This window comes from Lygodium microphyllum, chromosome 6 (genome assembly GCF_053477565.2).
Source record: "Lygodium microphyllum isolate KBCC chromosome 6, Lygodium_microphyllum_v1.1.10, whole genome shotgun sequence".
Taxonomy (NCBI): domain Eukaryota; kingdom Viridiplantae; phylum Streptophyta; class Polypodiopsida; order Schizaeales; family Lygodiaceae; genus Lygodium; species Lygodium microphyllum.
The window spans coordinates 12,715,012-12,731,805 of NC_141140.1; the positions used below are offsets into that span (position 1 = coordinate 12,715,012).

Here is a 16,794-nt window from a genome sequence, read left to right on the forward strand (position 1 = left end):
GTTTGCGGTGCTAGAAAGGAGCAACTGATGCTAAGGAAGGTTTCTCCTAAAGAAATGGGAAGCCAATATGCCCTCTTTTGCTCACAAGAGCTCCTCCAATGGAGATAGGTATTGGTTGGCTATGGAGGTTGAAAGACCAAGATGAGAAAATGAAGCTTTTCTTATGCACTTAGGTTGAGCTCAGGTTTAGAAAACCTAAAGGGATCACATATGGCTTAAGCAATTCTCCCAAAGGTAGAGTCATAGGGGTTGATATCAATGTCATGAGCAAGTTGCCAATGCCTGCTTTTCATTAGGCTCTACACTCTTTTGCCAATGATCTTGGGCAATTTGCCTACATGTGACATCTAGGCTCTATTTATGTGATGCTACATGGGGAGTGGATGTGTCTCTTAATCCTAACTGAGCAGGTGAGACTGGTGTGTTATTGCTAGAGAGCTCATGGATCTCGTCTTTGATAATGGATTCCAAATCCTTTAGGTGCGCTTGGGCTTTTCTCACCCACTCCTTGACCTTATCAACCACTTCTAATTAGTGTCTCTGATCAGGATATTCTCCAATCTCTTGGCACTTCCCTTTTCTACTATTTGAGAAGCAAATATCTCTGCTTCTGTGTCCGTTACTTGCAATGATATCTTTCGAGAGCATCTAGATGATTTTGTAGTTATATACTTGGATGATATCTTGATATTCTCAAAAGATCCAAAGGAGCATGAGCACCATGTAAAATTAGTTTTAGAAAAGCTCAGAGAAAAAGGACTATATGCAAAACTTGAGAAGTGTTTTTTCCATTAGACAGAATTGGAATTCTTGGGATACAATGTCTCCCAAAGAGAAATCTTTATGCACCCCAAGAAGATCGAGACTATTCTTAAATGGTAGATATCCACAAGTGTCCACGATATCCAATGTTTCCTTGGCTTTATCAACTTCTATAGGAAATTTATCAAGGATTACTCAATGATAGTCACACCACTCACCAAACTCACAGAAAACTCAAAGTTCTCATGGATCCCAAAAGCCGAGAAGGCCTTCCAGGCCACCCTAAAGACCGTTTTCACCACTATCCCAATCCTAGTCTACCCAAATCCTATCAAGCCATTTTTCTTAGAGACTAATGCATCAGACTATGCCTTAGGAGCCATCTTATCCTAGCATGGAGATGATCGTTATACACATCCAATGGCATTCCACTCAAGGAAGTTCTCCCCTCCAGAGATAAACTCTGAAATCCATGACAAAGAACTCCTTGCCATTGCAGATGCCTTTTATACTTGTCTTCATCATCTAGAGGGTGCAGCCCATAAAGTTATTATCTATATACATCACAAAAATCTTGAATACTTTATGGCAATCCACATCCTCAATCGAAGACAATCCTGTTGGAGTAACTTCTTATTTAGGTTTAACTTTGTCATTACCTATTACCCAGGATGCCAATAATACCAATCCAATGCTTTACCAAGAAGATCCTACCTAACATCTAAAAAGGGAGAAGTTTTTTATTAACAACACGCAATACTACTCAAGCCAAAGCACCTCTAGCTAGCAGCCATCTCCAGTTGTCACCAAGACGACCCTAACTTGATCCAACTAATCCATGAATCCCTGCCACATGATGATTTGGCCAACAATGTTAAGAGAAAAAATCAAGAGAAAAAAGAAAATGAAGTTTGTGAGTTTTAAGAAACTAATGAATTGTTATAATATAAGGATCAACTTTACATCCCTCCAAGGAAGCCAAGACTCCAAGTACTCCAACATCGCCATAACAACCCATCAGCAAGACACTTTAGAGTTAATAAGACCTTATAGGCTATTTCAAGAGATTTTTGGTGGCCCCAAATGTGGAAAGAAGTTGCAATATATATAAAATCATGTGATATCTACAACAAGGCCAAGGTACCTCGTCACAAACTACATGGCCTCCTACGACCCTTGCCTATCCTAGCGTGACCCTAGTCTTCTATGTCCATGGATTTCATTTGCAGATCTTCTTAAATTAGACAAATATGAATCTATTCTTATTGTGGTAGATAGGTTCACAAAAATGGTACATCACCAAGACCATCATAGACACAGCTACCGCTAGACTCTTGCTCACATACATTTTCAGATTACATGGACTCCCAAATGACATCATCAGTGCAATTGGGATCCCCAATCCATATCTAGTTTTTGGAAGAGCTTTTGCAACCTCCTTGGAGTCCAAGTTAAGTTATCCACAGTCAATCATCAATAGACTGATGATCAAACAGAACGGCTAAATCAAGTCTTGGAACAATATCTCCCTTGTATCATCAACTACCATCCTAATGATTAGTTTGAGCTCTTGCACTTTCTAGAGTTTACTTATACTATCCATGAAACTACCAAGCAAACAACTTTCTTTGCAAACTATGTTCAACATCCAAGGGTGGTTATACATCTCTCCAATCAACTAAAAAACCCTACCGCTCGAGATAAAGCTCAACATCTAGCAAATATACACCAAGAACTCAAGCAACAAATCCAAAGACTCAGAATCGGTACAAGTACTATGTGGATGAGCACCATCTCCAACATCCAACATACAAAGTTGGTGATAAAGTATGGTTACTCAGGCATAACCTCCAAACAACAAGGCCCTCCACCAAGCTAGACCATTACAGATTTGGGCCCTTCACTATCGTAGCCCATATAAACCCACTTGCTTACCAACTCCAACTCTCCAACACCATGAAGATCCAACCAGTCTTGCATGTTTCCTTGCTTGAGCCATACTATAGCTCACCACTAAGAGGGAAGGATCTCCCAAGGTCAATTGGAATACCTTGTTCACTGGAAAGAATATGACATCAATGATCGCACTTGGGAACCTGCAAAATATCTCCAAAGAGTACCTCTCAAAGTTAAAGAATTTCATAAGAGGAATCCAATGAAACTTGGACCAAATCACTAAGCCACTCCTCGTGGAACTCGTCGCTAGAGGAGGGATGATGTCACAAACATGCCATGATTGAGTGTATGGATTAATTCTAACTCAAATCATATGAATCCACACCCCATGTAAATGCACCCTTAACATGACATCCTCGAGCCAACCATGCGAACCCACCCTTGCCATGTCATCATAGAACCTTCGTGAAGATATGACATATCATTTTCTACATCATCGCTGATGTCACCATGAAACATTCTAGAAGATATTTAGCCACCCTCTAGCACCTATAAAAGGAAGAGCTCGCCATAGAGCTCCTTAGTCTTGCCAATGCCAATCTTGAAAGCTCAAGGAGTCAAGATCTCCAAGTAAATTCAAGTTCTGGTTTTAGTTCTTGTCTAGTCATGGTATTTAGTCTTGTCTTATCTTCCATTATACTCCTATTGTCTTATCACCTTGTGATCTCGTAGTACAAGATCTTGTCTAAGACTATTTTGTATATTGTTCATCCTAAAAGGTGAGAAGAATCGAAGCTTGCTTGGAAGTGAGCTATGGCGGAGAGTAAAAGCAAGAAGAGAGAGAGTCACATATGGAAACTCCAACAGTCACAATGTGTGATCGGACCTTCCTTTATTCAAACTGTCATTAAAAGAATAAAGTGTGCAGTGGCGGGCACTGTCAATGTAATAATACACGGGTGACTAAGCAGAGGCGCCTTTATCCCCAACAAGCTCCCACTTAAAGGTGAATCTGCCCTAGTGAGAGTGAAAAGAAAAAGAAAAGACAGTACAATGTACACATGTACAACAAGATGAGGAAAAATGTCATCTCATCCAATGCCCATCAATCTCCTGAGAAAGGCAAAGCGCTCAGTAGTGATACTTTTAATGAGCAGATCTGCAGGATTTTCATCAGTGGAGATCTTGACAAGGTCAACAGACTTGTCCTCCACGACCCCACGTATGAAGTGATACCTCACCTCAATGTGTTTCGTCTTCATATGGAAGACCGGATTCTTGGCTAACTGAATAGCACTCATAGAATCTGAATGCAGTGTAGGTATAGTATCAATCCCAAGGTCATGAACCAAATGGCCCAACCATATGGCCTCCTTGCAAGCCTTAGTGGCCACAACATACTCGGCCTCAGTGATAGAGAGAGCCATATACTTTTGAACCCTAGACATCTAAGAAACAACACCTCCAACATAGGTAAAGACATAGTCGGAAGTGGACTTCCTACTATCTGCATGTCCTGTATAATCGGAGTCTGTGTAGCCCACAACTCCTGTATCCTGGTTACCATAACAAATACACATATTTGTTGTGTCCTTTAGGTATCTCATGATACCCTTTACAGCATCCCAATGCTTTTTGCAAGGTGTAGCTATATAGCGTGCCACAACACCAACTACAAAGGAAATATATGGACGAGTGGCTATCATAGCATACATCAAACTGCCCATGGCTGATGCATAAGGGATCTTGACCATCTCCGCCCTCTACTCATCTGTCTGCCAACAATCAACCTGTGAAACCTTCACATAAGAAGGTAATGGACAGCCAATAGGCTTTAAGTCCTACATGCGGAAACGCTCAAGGCTTTATGATGTACTCCCTCTGTGAGAGGTAGAGTAGTCCCTGATGCCTGTCGCACTTAATGCGCATACCAAGAATGTGAGAGACATGTCCCAAATCCTTCATCTCAAAGCTCTTCTTCAGCTAAGATTTAAGAGCATCCAGCTCATCATGAGCTTTCTCTCCTATCAGCATATCATCCACATAAAGTACCAAAATAAGTAATGAGCCATCACGGGCTTTCTTCGTGTAAAGACACGGATCCATAGCACTTCTGTTGTAGCCCTGTGACTGCATAAAAGCATCAAAATTATAATACCACTCCCTAGGTGCCTGATTCAAGCCATAAAGACTTTTCTTCAACTTGCACACTAGGTGCTTCCTGTCAGGTTTTCGCAAAGCCCTTAAGTTGCTCCATGTATCTCATCATACAAATCCTTATGCAAGAATGCAGTCTTGATATACATCTGGTACAAGTCTAAGTCAAGCTACACAACTAAGACAAAAAACAAGCATAAGGTGGTCATCTTGACCACAGGAGAAAAGGCTTCACCAAAGTCAACTCCATACTCCTGTTCAAAACCCTTAACGACAAGTCTTGCCTTATAAGCCAACTTGGGGTTTCCAGGGATACTTTTCAACTTGTACACCCATTTGCATAGCAAAGCCTTCTTGCTCTAAGGCAGTGCAACCAAATCCCAAGTCATATTCTTGTGTATGGAGTCTATATCAAAAACTGCATAGCCCTCTCCCAGGAGTGACTGTCACCCCTGTGAATTGCCTCATCATAGATGAGAGGCTCTCCTGCATCCGTAACCAAGACATAATGCATCGAGGGCTCAAATCTATCAAGTGGACGTCTATCTCTAGTAGACCATCTCACGACAGGCTCTATGGTCGGTCCAACACTCTGGCCATGTATACCAACTATAGGATGTCCAATTGGCTGTGCAAGAGCACGTGTCTCCTCTTGGAATATAACCCTGCATATCTCTACCACCTTCTCAGGTTGCCTATGCATCTTGTCTTCATGGAAGACTGCATCATGGCTACGAATGACTTTCTGCGCTTGCGGATCCCAGAGGCGGTAACCCATCTCACTTGTATCCCCATAGCCAAGGAAAATGCATTTAACACTCTTAGGATCCAACTTAGTACGCTTGTCTTTGGGCACATGGCAAAATGCCTCACATCCAAAGACATGTAGATGCGCATAAGATGGAGGTTTCCCGGTCCATACCTCCTCTACAACTTGAAAATCCAAACCACCAGAAGGTGATCTATTTATGACATACACAGCTATACTAACTGCCTTAGCCCAAAAGCTCTATGGTAAGCGTGCATGGCTAAGCATACTGCGTATACACTCCTAGATGGTTCTATTCATCCGCTCAGCCAAACCATTCTAAGGTGGGATATAGGAGGCAGTCAATTGATGCTTAATACCCCTCTCATCACATAGTTGCTCAAAAGCACATGACACATATTCTCCCCCATTGTCAGTCCTAAGGCATTTCAGCCCCTATGCCCAATCTGGTTTTCAACAAATGCAAACCATCTCTGAAATACAGCCAAGACATCGGACTTAAGCTTAATGGGGTAAGCCCAGACTTTACGCAAAAAATCGTCAATGAACGTCACAAAATACTTTGCACCACCCATAGACTGACAAGGCATGGGCCCACAGACATCCGAATGCACCAATGCCAGGGGCTTACTCATGCATGTCCTACCAGACTTCTTATGTGTATTCCTAGTCTGTCTACCATAAAGACAATGCTCACATGAATCAAAACATGCGTAGTCAAGGGACGATAAATATTGCAAACCAGAAAATATTTTCATTCTCTTCAAGGACATATGGCCCAAACGGGCATGCCAAAGAGATACATGTGGGATGAAACCCACTGACAAAACATGGTCAACAGAGAACCTGTCAACTACAAGAGGATAGAGGATGCCAGCTTTGGCACCTCTAACAAGCACAAGTCTACTACAAGTGATCTTCCAGGAAGAATCCCCAAATGAAACATGAAACCCACCATCATCAAGCTGCCCTGCCCAGACATAAGAATGCGTGTAAGTGCAAGTACATGACATATCCTGTAACAAAAAAATATTGCCGGTAGAGAACTGCAGTCGTACATCCCCAATGCCAACAATAGCAAGTGACATATCAAAACCCAAGCGAACTGAACCAGAGACAGTGCAGTAGGAGTGAAATCACTCACAGCATGGTGTAACATGAAATGAAACACTAGAATTCAAAAGCCAGCATTGTGCATACATAGAGTGAACATCGGTCAACGATGTAACATCACAAAAACTAGCTACAAATATGTACTCATCGGAGTCATCAGTCTGTATGACATTTATCTTCTCGATTCACATTGAATTTCACATATATAATGCTGCAATCTCATAGGACTTTTCCTATACTTTGTCTTTCCCCTTCTCTCTTTGCGCTTCTCATTGCGCAACTCATGACACTGTGGGCGTGTATGACCCTTTTTGCCACAATGATGACATGTCACATTAGCATTTCTCCCACGAGACTTGCTGTGTGACTTATCACACGACTTAGACCTAGACTTCTGCGAGTCTCTACCATGGCCATTCCCACGGTCATTCTTGCCATTACCATCTTTGTCTCTAATAGTCAAAGCATGCAACACATGAGAGACATCCAAGTTATTACGGTTGATCTCTTCTTTTAAAAAAACACTCTACATCATGCAAGTTCAAAATAGTAGCAAGAGTACATAAGGGAGTGCGGAATACATTCCATGACTCACTTAGAGTCCCAAGCAAAAAAAATGGAATAACCTCATCATTAAATGTAATACCCTACGAAGTCAAGTTTTTAATAATAGCATGGAACTAGCTCAAATGAGCAAACATTGTCATATTCTTCTTCATGCGTAGGTCCATACGCTGCTTCAGACAATACATCTGACTTACTGAACTTTTCTTGTCATAGAGATTCTTAATTTTATTCCAAAGCTGCCAAGCACTCTATGCTTCCTTAACCACATTGTAATGCACCTGTTGAATGAGAGATAAGATGAGAGTGGACTTGCATAACTCATCAAGCTCATCCCATTCATCATCAGTCATAGTTTCAAGCTGCTCGACATGCATCCTTAATGGCTTTATCTGCGATTTCTGCACCAATATCTATCAAACTTGGCTCTTCCAATAGGTATAATTCGTACCATCAAGCTTAGTGATATTAAAGATAGTACTGTCAATGGAAGAAGAACCCATAATGCAGTCCAAAACAGTGTAGACAGTTCAAAACTGCTTGCTATTTTCTGTTGTAAACAGCCAAAAATACCACTAAAACCAAGGTAAAAATATCGTGAACAGATAGCTAATGATGTTGCCCACCAAGTACCATCAAAAGTACATAAAATCAGGATGATTCAACATAAAAAATCCACATCATTCCATACATAACTGCTTGTTGTAATAAATTACAGCCAGGTACAATGAGAGCAAATTATAGGGAAAATCAATGCACTAAATCAACCACTAACTATCAAAGCATAACCAGCCTCAAGTAGGCATAAATCAACATATGACAGTCATACGGACATCGAGCAAACACCCAAGCATGTCAAACGAATCCGTCAGTAAGCCGACACACCCTCTGTGTAATAGGGCAAAGTGTACACAACACTAGCAAGACCTGACACAAAGAGATGTATGCTCAGGGAGTGTGAAGCTCAAGTTAGCCCAAATACATGTATGCGAACCACGACATATCAACCATGTAACATCCAAGTGAAGAAGATCCTAGTCTCAGAAGACTCAAAGCTCAATAGCATAAACCACCTACTCAATGTCTATCAAACATCCAACAATGCTCCCACTAGCACAAAAGCCATATGGATTAAGCCAAGAAGCTCAAGAATGGCATATGAGAGCACCAATGATGAAAGATCCAAGACAGGACATCAATAAGAGATCATGAGCATATAAGCCCTGTAGCCTTCAATTAAAGCATCCATAGACATCAACTGTATCCCAAATACAACTCTGGCAAGCCAAGAAATATCCCAAGTTTTCGAAAGCCAGATGCAAGCTAAGATAAGGCACTAGTAGCAATCGGCTCCAAACAATGTAAGTAGCATGTAGTAGTGGCATAGGCCAAGCATGTCAAGACCGGTCAGATATAGGTAACATACATGCCATATATACATCCAAGATAGAGCATCAAATGCATTCCAAAGCTAAGATCAATGTCAAATGAAGACCCGAAACCAAAAACAAGCTCGATGTCATACCCCGAAGGTCAATACTTCATTGCATATTCCAAAGACATAGCCCGAAACCAATAGACATAACCAAACTAGAGGTAAAATAACATGTCAACAAAGGTAGCATAAATCCCAACTAACAACAAAGTGTCCACATCCAAATCAAGGCTCAATACCTCTTAAATAGCATATCCAAACATAAACCATGATGACCAAGCATCAATACATCCAACATGACACTCGAATGTCAACAAAAAGCATTATGCATAAGCCGTCCTTGATAAAACCTTGTTTTCCAAACAATGTACAGTAGTAAATCCCTGCATAAATCGAGCTATGGAAGCTCAAACCAAGTCCCAAAGTATCACAAAGCATTGGACAAACATTCCCAAAGTATTTGGGCATCAAATACCAAGCCTCGAGAGCATCACATAAGCTAAGAGCATGACATTTTCTTAATGTGAATCAACTCAGATTTGTTGCAAAAAATATTGTGATCAGGATTTGATAGATCCGATGTCACCATCGCGTCTGGAGCGTGCCAAAATCCCAAGTTAGACTCTTATCTTGCCTAAAGCGTGTTTTGGATGCCCGAGATATGAGAAAAAATGAGATTTTTTAGCCAGATTTTGAAACATGCACAAAAAAAACGTAAGCTGACTGTGGAACCTGTTGATTATACTGAGGATAGGGGGCCAAATGGGGACATACAAGATGCCCAATGAAACCAAGGAACACCTGCAAAGAGCCTATAAGGGCTAGGGAGAGGTGGGAGATGAAATCTTACCTCGGGGGGAAGAAGCCATGACTGGCGTTGAAGCTCCAAGCTTTAGGCCTTTAATCCGGACTAAAGTAATGCTGGGCCAAGCTCCATGATCAAGCTATAATCCAAAGCTTTGATATCAATTAAAATGTGAGAATGATCAAAGCTTGCTTAGAAGTAAGCTATGGCGGAGAGCAAGAGCAAGAAGAGAGAGAGACACGAATGGGAACTCCAACAGTCACAAAGTGTGACAAGGCCTTCCTTTATTCAAATTGTCAGTAAAAAAAATAAAAAATAAAGTGATGGTGACGGACGCCCACCACCTGTAGTGTGCATTGGCGGGTACTCTCAGTGTAGTAATACACGGGTGGCTAGGCAAAGGCGCCTTTACCCCCAATACATCCCCATCGAGAGAGATCTTGTAATTCTGATATCTTGTATCCATACCTATAGTCTTGGGTTGTTGGATCCTTCATATCCTATTGAGCCCTATTATCCATACCTATGGTCCTGAGCTGTGGGATTTTTCGTATCTTATCATTGTACCTTGTGTCCCTACATGGGTTTATCTTGTAATCAAAATTCTTGTAACAAATCTTACATCTAGTCTAATCTCTCAAGCACAGTCTAGAGCTTCCATAACACCAAGGACTAATTGTAAATGTAATACCAAATTATATTTCTAGTCCATTAAGGCTCCATGATTCTTACTTTTCTTTTTGTACATAATTATCGTGATCATCATTATCATCCAATGCATTATCACTAGATGCATACCAACACCTTATCTCATAAAAAATAATATCCTTGCTTGTAACAGCTCATCTAATAAAAAATTACATCGCCTATAGCTATCTAAGGTAAGAATGACCCTAACAATAGCCATCTACCCTTGGCTACTATACAAATCCCTTTGCAATAAGCGACACCTTGTGCTTATACGGAGTACCATCACTATGGTACTTGGTCTTAAAAATCCATTTGACTCCAATCATCTTTTGATCATCTTTTGATAAACAAGTTGAGGTACAAGATCCCAAGTGCCATAACTCCTACTTCATAGCCTTCTTCTAATAATGTGATTGTAAAGCCTTATTCATGGAGATGGGCTCTCTATCCTCCATGGCATTAGTCATCAAGTAATAGTTAGTACAAATAAGCTCGATGAAATGTGTCTACTTCCTCCAAGAGCATCGCAGGACATCCTACAACTGCCACTCCTGAGAGACTCTCTCAATCCTTGAATCACAAAGTATATCATGTGCCCAACAAAAGGAGGAGGTCAATACTCTCCTTGTCGCTTATCTCTGCCAAAGTCTCTAGAATGTTCATCAGGGCTAGCTCAATGGATGAATCCATTGGTGAAGCAATCTCCACCTCCACCATTGAGGGTGGAGCCTCAATAGGCAAAGACTCCAAAGGGCATAAAAGTAAATGTCCAACTATCACCAAGATCTCCAAGGACAGGAAACATCTGGACTCATATATCTCTCTCGTGAAACGAGATCATAAAGCTTGTATCCTTGGGACTATGAGCTATAACCTCCCCAACTATAAGGCCAAGAGCACAAATCTTTTCCATTAAAAGAAGATGATACCCTAAACTTAATACATAGAGTATCTATGATAGATGGGCATAGCCTTGCCTATCTAGAGTTAGTTGCATATCACGTTTGCCTTTGATCAAGATTGACGAGCTATCACCTATGAGAATTTTCCCATGCGTGCAGTGGGCACTGCCTTGCCCATCCAGAATCAACAACATATCACCTTTGCCTTTGATTGAGACTAACGAGATATCACCTACGGGAATTTTCCATGCATTGGATGCATACGAGCAATATCATCTAAAGGACGCATATGGTGAGAAGCGCTACTATCCATAATCCACTCATGAGACTATGAGGTCAACATTGTTGCATTAATGGCCTTCAGAGAAGCATTCTCAATCACCTCCAAATGGAGGAAAGTGGTCAATGAAGGTGCAGCCACTGCTCTCAAGTCCTTTGTAGTCTTCTCTTCCTTGGTATCCTTGTCCTTATCAAGGCAATCCTTCTTCCAATGACCTATCTCCCTACAAATATGACAAGTAGTCTCCTTAGATTTTTCTTGCTTAGAGTTCTTGACCTTGTTCTTCCCCTTCTTTTGGAAAGATGATCAATCAAGGCCTTCAATTTGGGAGTATTCTAACCTTTGAGTTGTTCATCTTAGTTTAAGACCATTAGAAACAACTCCTCCCACTTAAAAGTCTCACTCTAGTCTAAAGTAATCAAGACCGAATAGAATGCACTAAATCAAGGCAATAACAGTAAAAGAAGAGTTATCGCCATGTCTTCCAAGGTAATCACCTTCGCTGCATTTTGGACTTGCATTTGCAATTGCCGAAGCTTATTGACATGAGCCTGCAAAGAAAACTTGTTGGGACTTAAAGTCTGCATTTGAACCTCCAAGGACACCCACTTCACAACGATAATTTGATTATACATTTGGTCCCAACTCTAGCCATCTCTCTCAAGCCACAATCAAGTGCTCAATATAAGCAGTAATAGCTAGAGTGCAAGAGAACAAATGAATGAATTCAAATATTCACTTTGTCCCCAATGTGCTTGTACCTTTATCAACTCGATTTTCTCATCAATGTCAAGCTCGGATGAGGCATCGCATGCTATAAGAAAATCTACAACCTCAATCATCACAAGCTCCACCAAATCATAGGACTCCAAGACAGCAAACATCACTACCCACCAAATACGGTAACTCTTCCCATCGAGCTTCTAATTTGAAGGATCAATAATAAGAAGACCTTACAATCCATAATAACTTGATCTCGATAGACATTATAAATAGAATAATTTACATAAAAACAAAAGCAACCTCCCCTCACTCCACACACAGTGCCTTGCAAGGACTTCCTCCACTTGTTCCTAATGAGTTTCAATCGTAGAAGCGCCAAAGATGATTAAAAATCAAGATTTTCTCCAAAAGGCTATAAATGCAACCTTTTTCTTCTTCATTAACAAGAAAAATTTGCAAAAGATAGCATCTTTGCTCCTTTCCTACAGTTCACTTGTTCACCTCTACCTCCGAGTGATGAAAATGCAAACTTTTGTCATGAAAAAATCTCCATTTCATATCTATCCACAATCAATCAACCCTTCTACAGTTCTCTAATACAATGTCTTAAGTACAGTTAATGAGAAAGCATATAGACAAGTCTAAAAGACAATGAACACGAGAGAAGAGGATGAGAGAAACGAGACTATAGAATACATAAATCTACATTCAATGAAGGTTGAAATGAAAGAAGGCAAATATATAAGCGGATTGTTGAGGTATCCCCTCAAGCTAATCTCACTCACCACCACCAAGTGGAGTGAGCATGCAAACTCTTCAGTATATATAACAGAAAACATCACCATAAAATAACTAAGTCAGCTAATATTAACTGCCAAAATTGATCGACTTATGAAAACTAGCCGACTACATCAACAATTAGCAACCAAACTCCCACATGGCACTATCACCTATCCACTTCTTATGTGACTTGCCTGATAAAAGGTACCAATCTTGATGAGATTGCTAGAGGATATGCAGACTGTTGAATGTATAGAGCACAAAATATCGCCTTAAAAAAACTAAGTCCACCAGCTTCAATTGCCAAAACTAATCGATCAACTAAAATTGGTACACTACATCAACAATCAACAGTCGAACTACCACACGATACTATTGCCTGTCCATTGCATGTGTGACCTGCCCAATAAAAGATACAGCTCTTGATGACCACTAAAAATGCCCTAACTTGACAAGAAATGCATAAATGTGCCTGAGAGAACTAATTGTACAACTATAGCTAAACTATAGCTAACAATGTCAATCTAGGGAATGGCAATGTCTAACATCACCAATATATTAGTAACCCCCAACCTTTGACACAATGTCTCACATCACCAATATATTAGTAACCCCCAACCTTTGACACAATCCTTTACAAAAGACACATAGCTTGGCAAATTAAAACAACTCACTACATCTTCACATATCTTTATCTTCTACAAGGCAAGTATATGAAGTTGTCTCCTAATCACTACATGCAACATATTCCCTTCCTTTTCAACGCAAGGCCCTCTAACATTCCATGTAATTGCAGTTACTTTTATTGTTCATTTGAATAGTAGTGATCTTGCAATATTTCTTTTTTTTCTCAATGGCGGCGTAGTAATTTCTATCCATCAAAGAAAGATGCACCAAGTTTTTTCTTCCAAAACTTATACTAAGAGACTAGTCGCACCCCCAGTGTTAGTGGGGGGGAGGGGAACCCCCCTCCACTCGTTAAGGTTTGGTCGCACCCACTTGTAGTGGGGGTTGAAGGATTATCCCAACCCCCTACTGATCCTACTAAGCCCAAGAAAAAGGAGGGATTGCACGATTAGTGGCCTTATTAAATAGGGAATGAGTATTCTCTTGCAAATCGCGTGTTGTCCAATCCAAATCAATCGTCAACGATTAATACGATGGGCCCAACCGTTAAGCCACTTTTCCCTTACCTACTGTGTGACCTTCGAGTTCAGGCCCGTTCATCCCCAGTTTGAGAGAGAGAGAGAGAGAGAGAGAGAGAGCAATCACGATGGAGTATCCATGCGAGAGTGCTCATAACGAGTGAAAGACCTGGCACACGCCATGAAGAACAGGACGTTCAGGAAGGCGAGGGCGGCCAGGAGCCAGAAGAAGTAGTCGAGGTGGCCATCGTCGAGGTCCCGGGGGATCCAGCCGGGGCTGCCGCCGCGGGTGCTGAGCAGCGTCACCAGCGACACCAGCACGGAGCTCAGGTAGTCGCCCAGCGCGATGCAGCTGAGGCAGAAGGAGCTCCCCAGGCTGCGCAGGGACGCGGGCGAGTAGCTGTAGAAGAACTCCAGCTGCCCGATGCCCGCCAGGAACTGGGCGGCGCCCAGCAGCAGGAACTGGGGAACCTGCCAGAACACGGAAGGCGCGGCGAGGCCCGCCCGGGCGCGGGCCAGGCGCTGGCTCTCCAGGACAGCAGCCAGCGAGAGCGACAGGATGGAGAAAAGGTAGCCCAGGGCCGTCCGGTGGAGCGGCGAGAGGCCGCGCGGCAGGCCCGTGAGGCGGCGGGCCAGGGGCACGACCGTCGCGTTGTAGAGGGGCGGCAGGAAGACCACGGCCAGGATGTTGAACATGTTCATGGTGGCGGGCGCCATGGACAGCCCGCCCGGCAGGCTCGTGTCCATGGTCTCCCCTTCCTCCACGAACAGCGTCCCGGCCTGCGAATACACCGTGTTGAAGAAGATGCTGCTCGCCCACACCGGCAGCAGCCGCAGCACGCTCTTCATGTCCTCCACCTCCGACACTGTACAGAGACGCCATGCGTCTCTCCTCCCGCCCACGACGCCCTCCTTCATCTCCCCCTCCGCCAACGTGGCTGCCCTGTCCAGCCACCTCAGGCTGTCCGTGTGCTGCTGCCTCCCCCCGCTGCCCTCCGCCTCGAAGAGGCGCTCCGGCGGCGACGCCTCCAGCCTCCACTTCCGCGCCGCCGCCACCAGGACCTGCAGCGCCCGCGTGAAGGGGTTCCCCCTGTGCCTGTACTGCCTGTACATCGGCGCCCCGCACAGGAACAGCAGCAGCCCCGTTGCCGCCACGCCCGTGCACACGCCGAACCCTGTCACCCAGCCTGTGCCTGTCACCATGTACACTATCACCGTGTCCCCGAGGGCTATCCCCAGATTGTTTATCACCAGATACAGGGTGAAGAAGGAGGCCTTATCCCCCTCTGCGTCGAATTGGTCCGCCCCCAGCGATTGCAGGGTGGGCTGGAAGGCCCCGCATCCCACAGAGATGAGGTAGATGGAGAGATAGAAGAAGACGACAGTGCCCTGGCTGGTTATCGAGCTCTCGGAGGAGACTAGCAGGGTGCATGCGACTGTCATGAGAGCCATGCCCTGGATGGAGTTCGATCAGATGGTGTTTGTTTTAATGTAAGTAGAAACCCAATCTTAAAATGCTATTAGCTCACCGCTAATGCGACCCCTTGGAACAGGGCACACGCCCACAGGCGGCCGAGATAAGACTCGGCCACGAAGGCCCCCAGCAGCGACGACAGGAACATCGAGCCCAGCCAGTTGTTGGTGTCGTTGGCTGCCGCTGCGCTGCCTTCCCCCAGCACGTTCTGGAAGAACAGCACCATGTTGAAGAACACCCCGAAGTACGCTGTGTACCACAGGCAGATGTTGCCTGTGCTGCGCCATGGCAGCGGAGACGGGCGGAATCAAAATTACAAAAATTCAAGTAATGAGGACCACAGACAGAGCGAGAGAGAGAGAGAGAGAGAGAGAGAGAGAGTGGGAGATCGTCAAACACCAGTGGCAAACCTAGACTGATGGGAAGCGTCCTTTTGCCGCCCAGCTGCTTCTGAGATGCGGATCTCCCAAGCCAGTCCAAAGTCTCCCCCGAGTCTGTAATCGATCCATCTTCGTCTTCCTTTCTTCCTTCATCTGCTGTTGAGAGCAGCACACGTCGCAGAGTGTTACTTCCTTCTGCATATTCGCCCATTTCTGTCCTCAATCCCTACCCCCTATTCTCTCACTTTCCTTACAAGAGACAGAGATAGAGAAGAGCAGATCCGGGAAAGCAGACACTCAAGTCTTCATTCGTCTGGAGGGCCTAATTTCCGAGAGGGGATGGAGAAGACAGTGTGACATTTTTGCTGAGACACCTGCCTCTCCTCTAGCAATCTACATCTGAAAGTAAAAATGAGCTACCTCAATTTATTGGACAACTCGTTTAATACGCTCTCTTGTCACCTTCCGAGTTGGGTTTGGAAAAGAAACCTCTTTACGAAGACTTTTATTTTTGTTATTCATTCAACTAATATCTGTGCCATGTGGGTGTTGCCCTAGGCTTGTGTTTTCATGGGACCATTTCTCCTTCTATACTAGTGATTCTTGACCTATGTTATAACATTGTTTGTCTATTAATAACACATCAATTCTTGGGGTAGCTTAGACAACACATCCATACTCTCCCTTCTTACCATCATAGTTGGGTTAAGAAAAGAAAGACAAAAGGCATTTCTTGTCATTCGTATAACTAATACATGTGGCTATTATATGGCGGTTATTTGTGAACCTAACCTAGGCTTGTATTTTCATGAGGGCATGTCATAAAAGGCTAGGCTCGGCAGCCAAATCCTCGCCCTACATACATTGGTGTCCAACAATTTCTTCATTTGAAGACAAATGATCTCAACCTGTACTCCAT

At 43.2% G+C, this 16,794-nt stretch overlaps 1 protein-coding gene across 4 annotated transcripts; it reads right to left on the reverse strand.

Moving 5' to 3' along the window:
* Positions 1-12,120: 12,120 nt before the first annotated feature.
* On the reverse strand, positions 12,121-16,333 carry LOC148034315 (protein NRT1/ PTR FAMILY 8.2-like). Of its 4 annotated transcripts, none has more exons than XM_087679263.1 (3): positions 15,895-16,333; positions 15,551-15,773; positions 12,121-15,457 (listed from the first exon to the last, which is right to left on the reverse strand). In XM_087679263.1, exons 1-3 carry the CDS (start codon positions 16,084-16,086, stop codon positions 14,145-14,147), a joined length of 1,728 nt encoding a protein of 575 aa, XP_087535389.1. In that variant the 5' UTR covers positions 16,087-16,333; the 3' UTR covers positions 12,121-14,144. The 4 variants fall into 4 exon arrangements, with proteins under 4 accessions (XP_087535389.1, XP_087535391.1, XP_087535392.1 ...); XM_087679265.1 differs by having other exon boundaries at positions 12,129-15,476; positions 15,906-16,041; XM_087679266.1 differs by having other exon boundaries at positions 12,129-15,476; positions 15,895-16,004.
* Positions 16,334-16,794: the final 461 nt, after the last annotated feature.

What these genes read in the sequence shown, in the direction of transcription:
- LOC148034315 (XM_087679262.1), bottom strand. Translation starts at nt 16,086, where the DNA reads ATGGGCGAATATGCAGAAGGAAGTAACACTCTGCGACGTGTGCTGCTC. An exon ending in GACGCTTCCCATCAGTCTAG is followed by an intron (nt 15,769 to 15,905) that starts GTTTGCCACTGG and finishes GGCGCAGCACAG; the next exon opens with GCAACATCTGCCTGTGGTAC. An exon ending in TCCAAGGGGTCGCATTAGCG is followed by an intron (nt 15,477 to 15,550) that starts GTGAGCTAATAG and finishes AACTCCATCCAG; the next exon opens with GGCATGGCTCTCATGACAGT.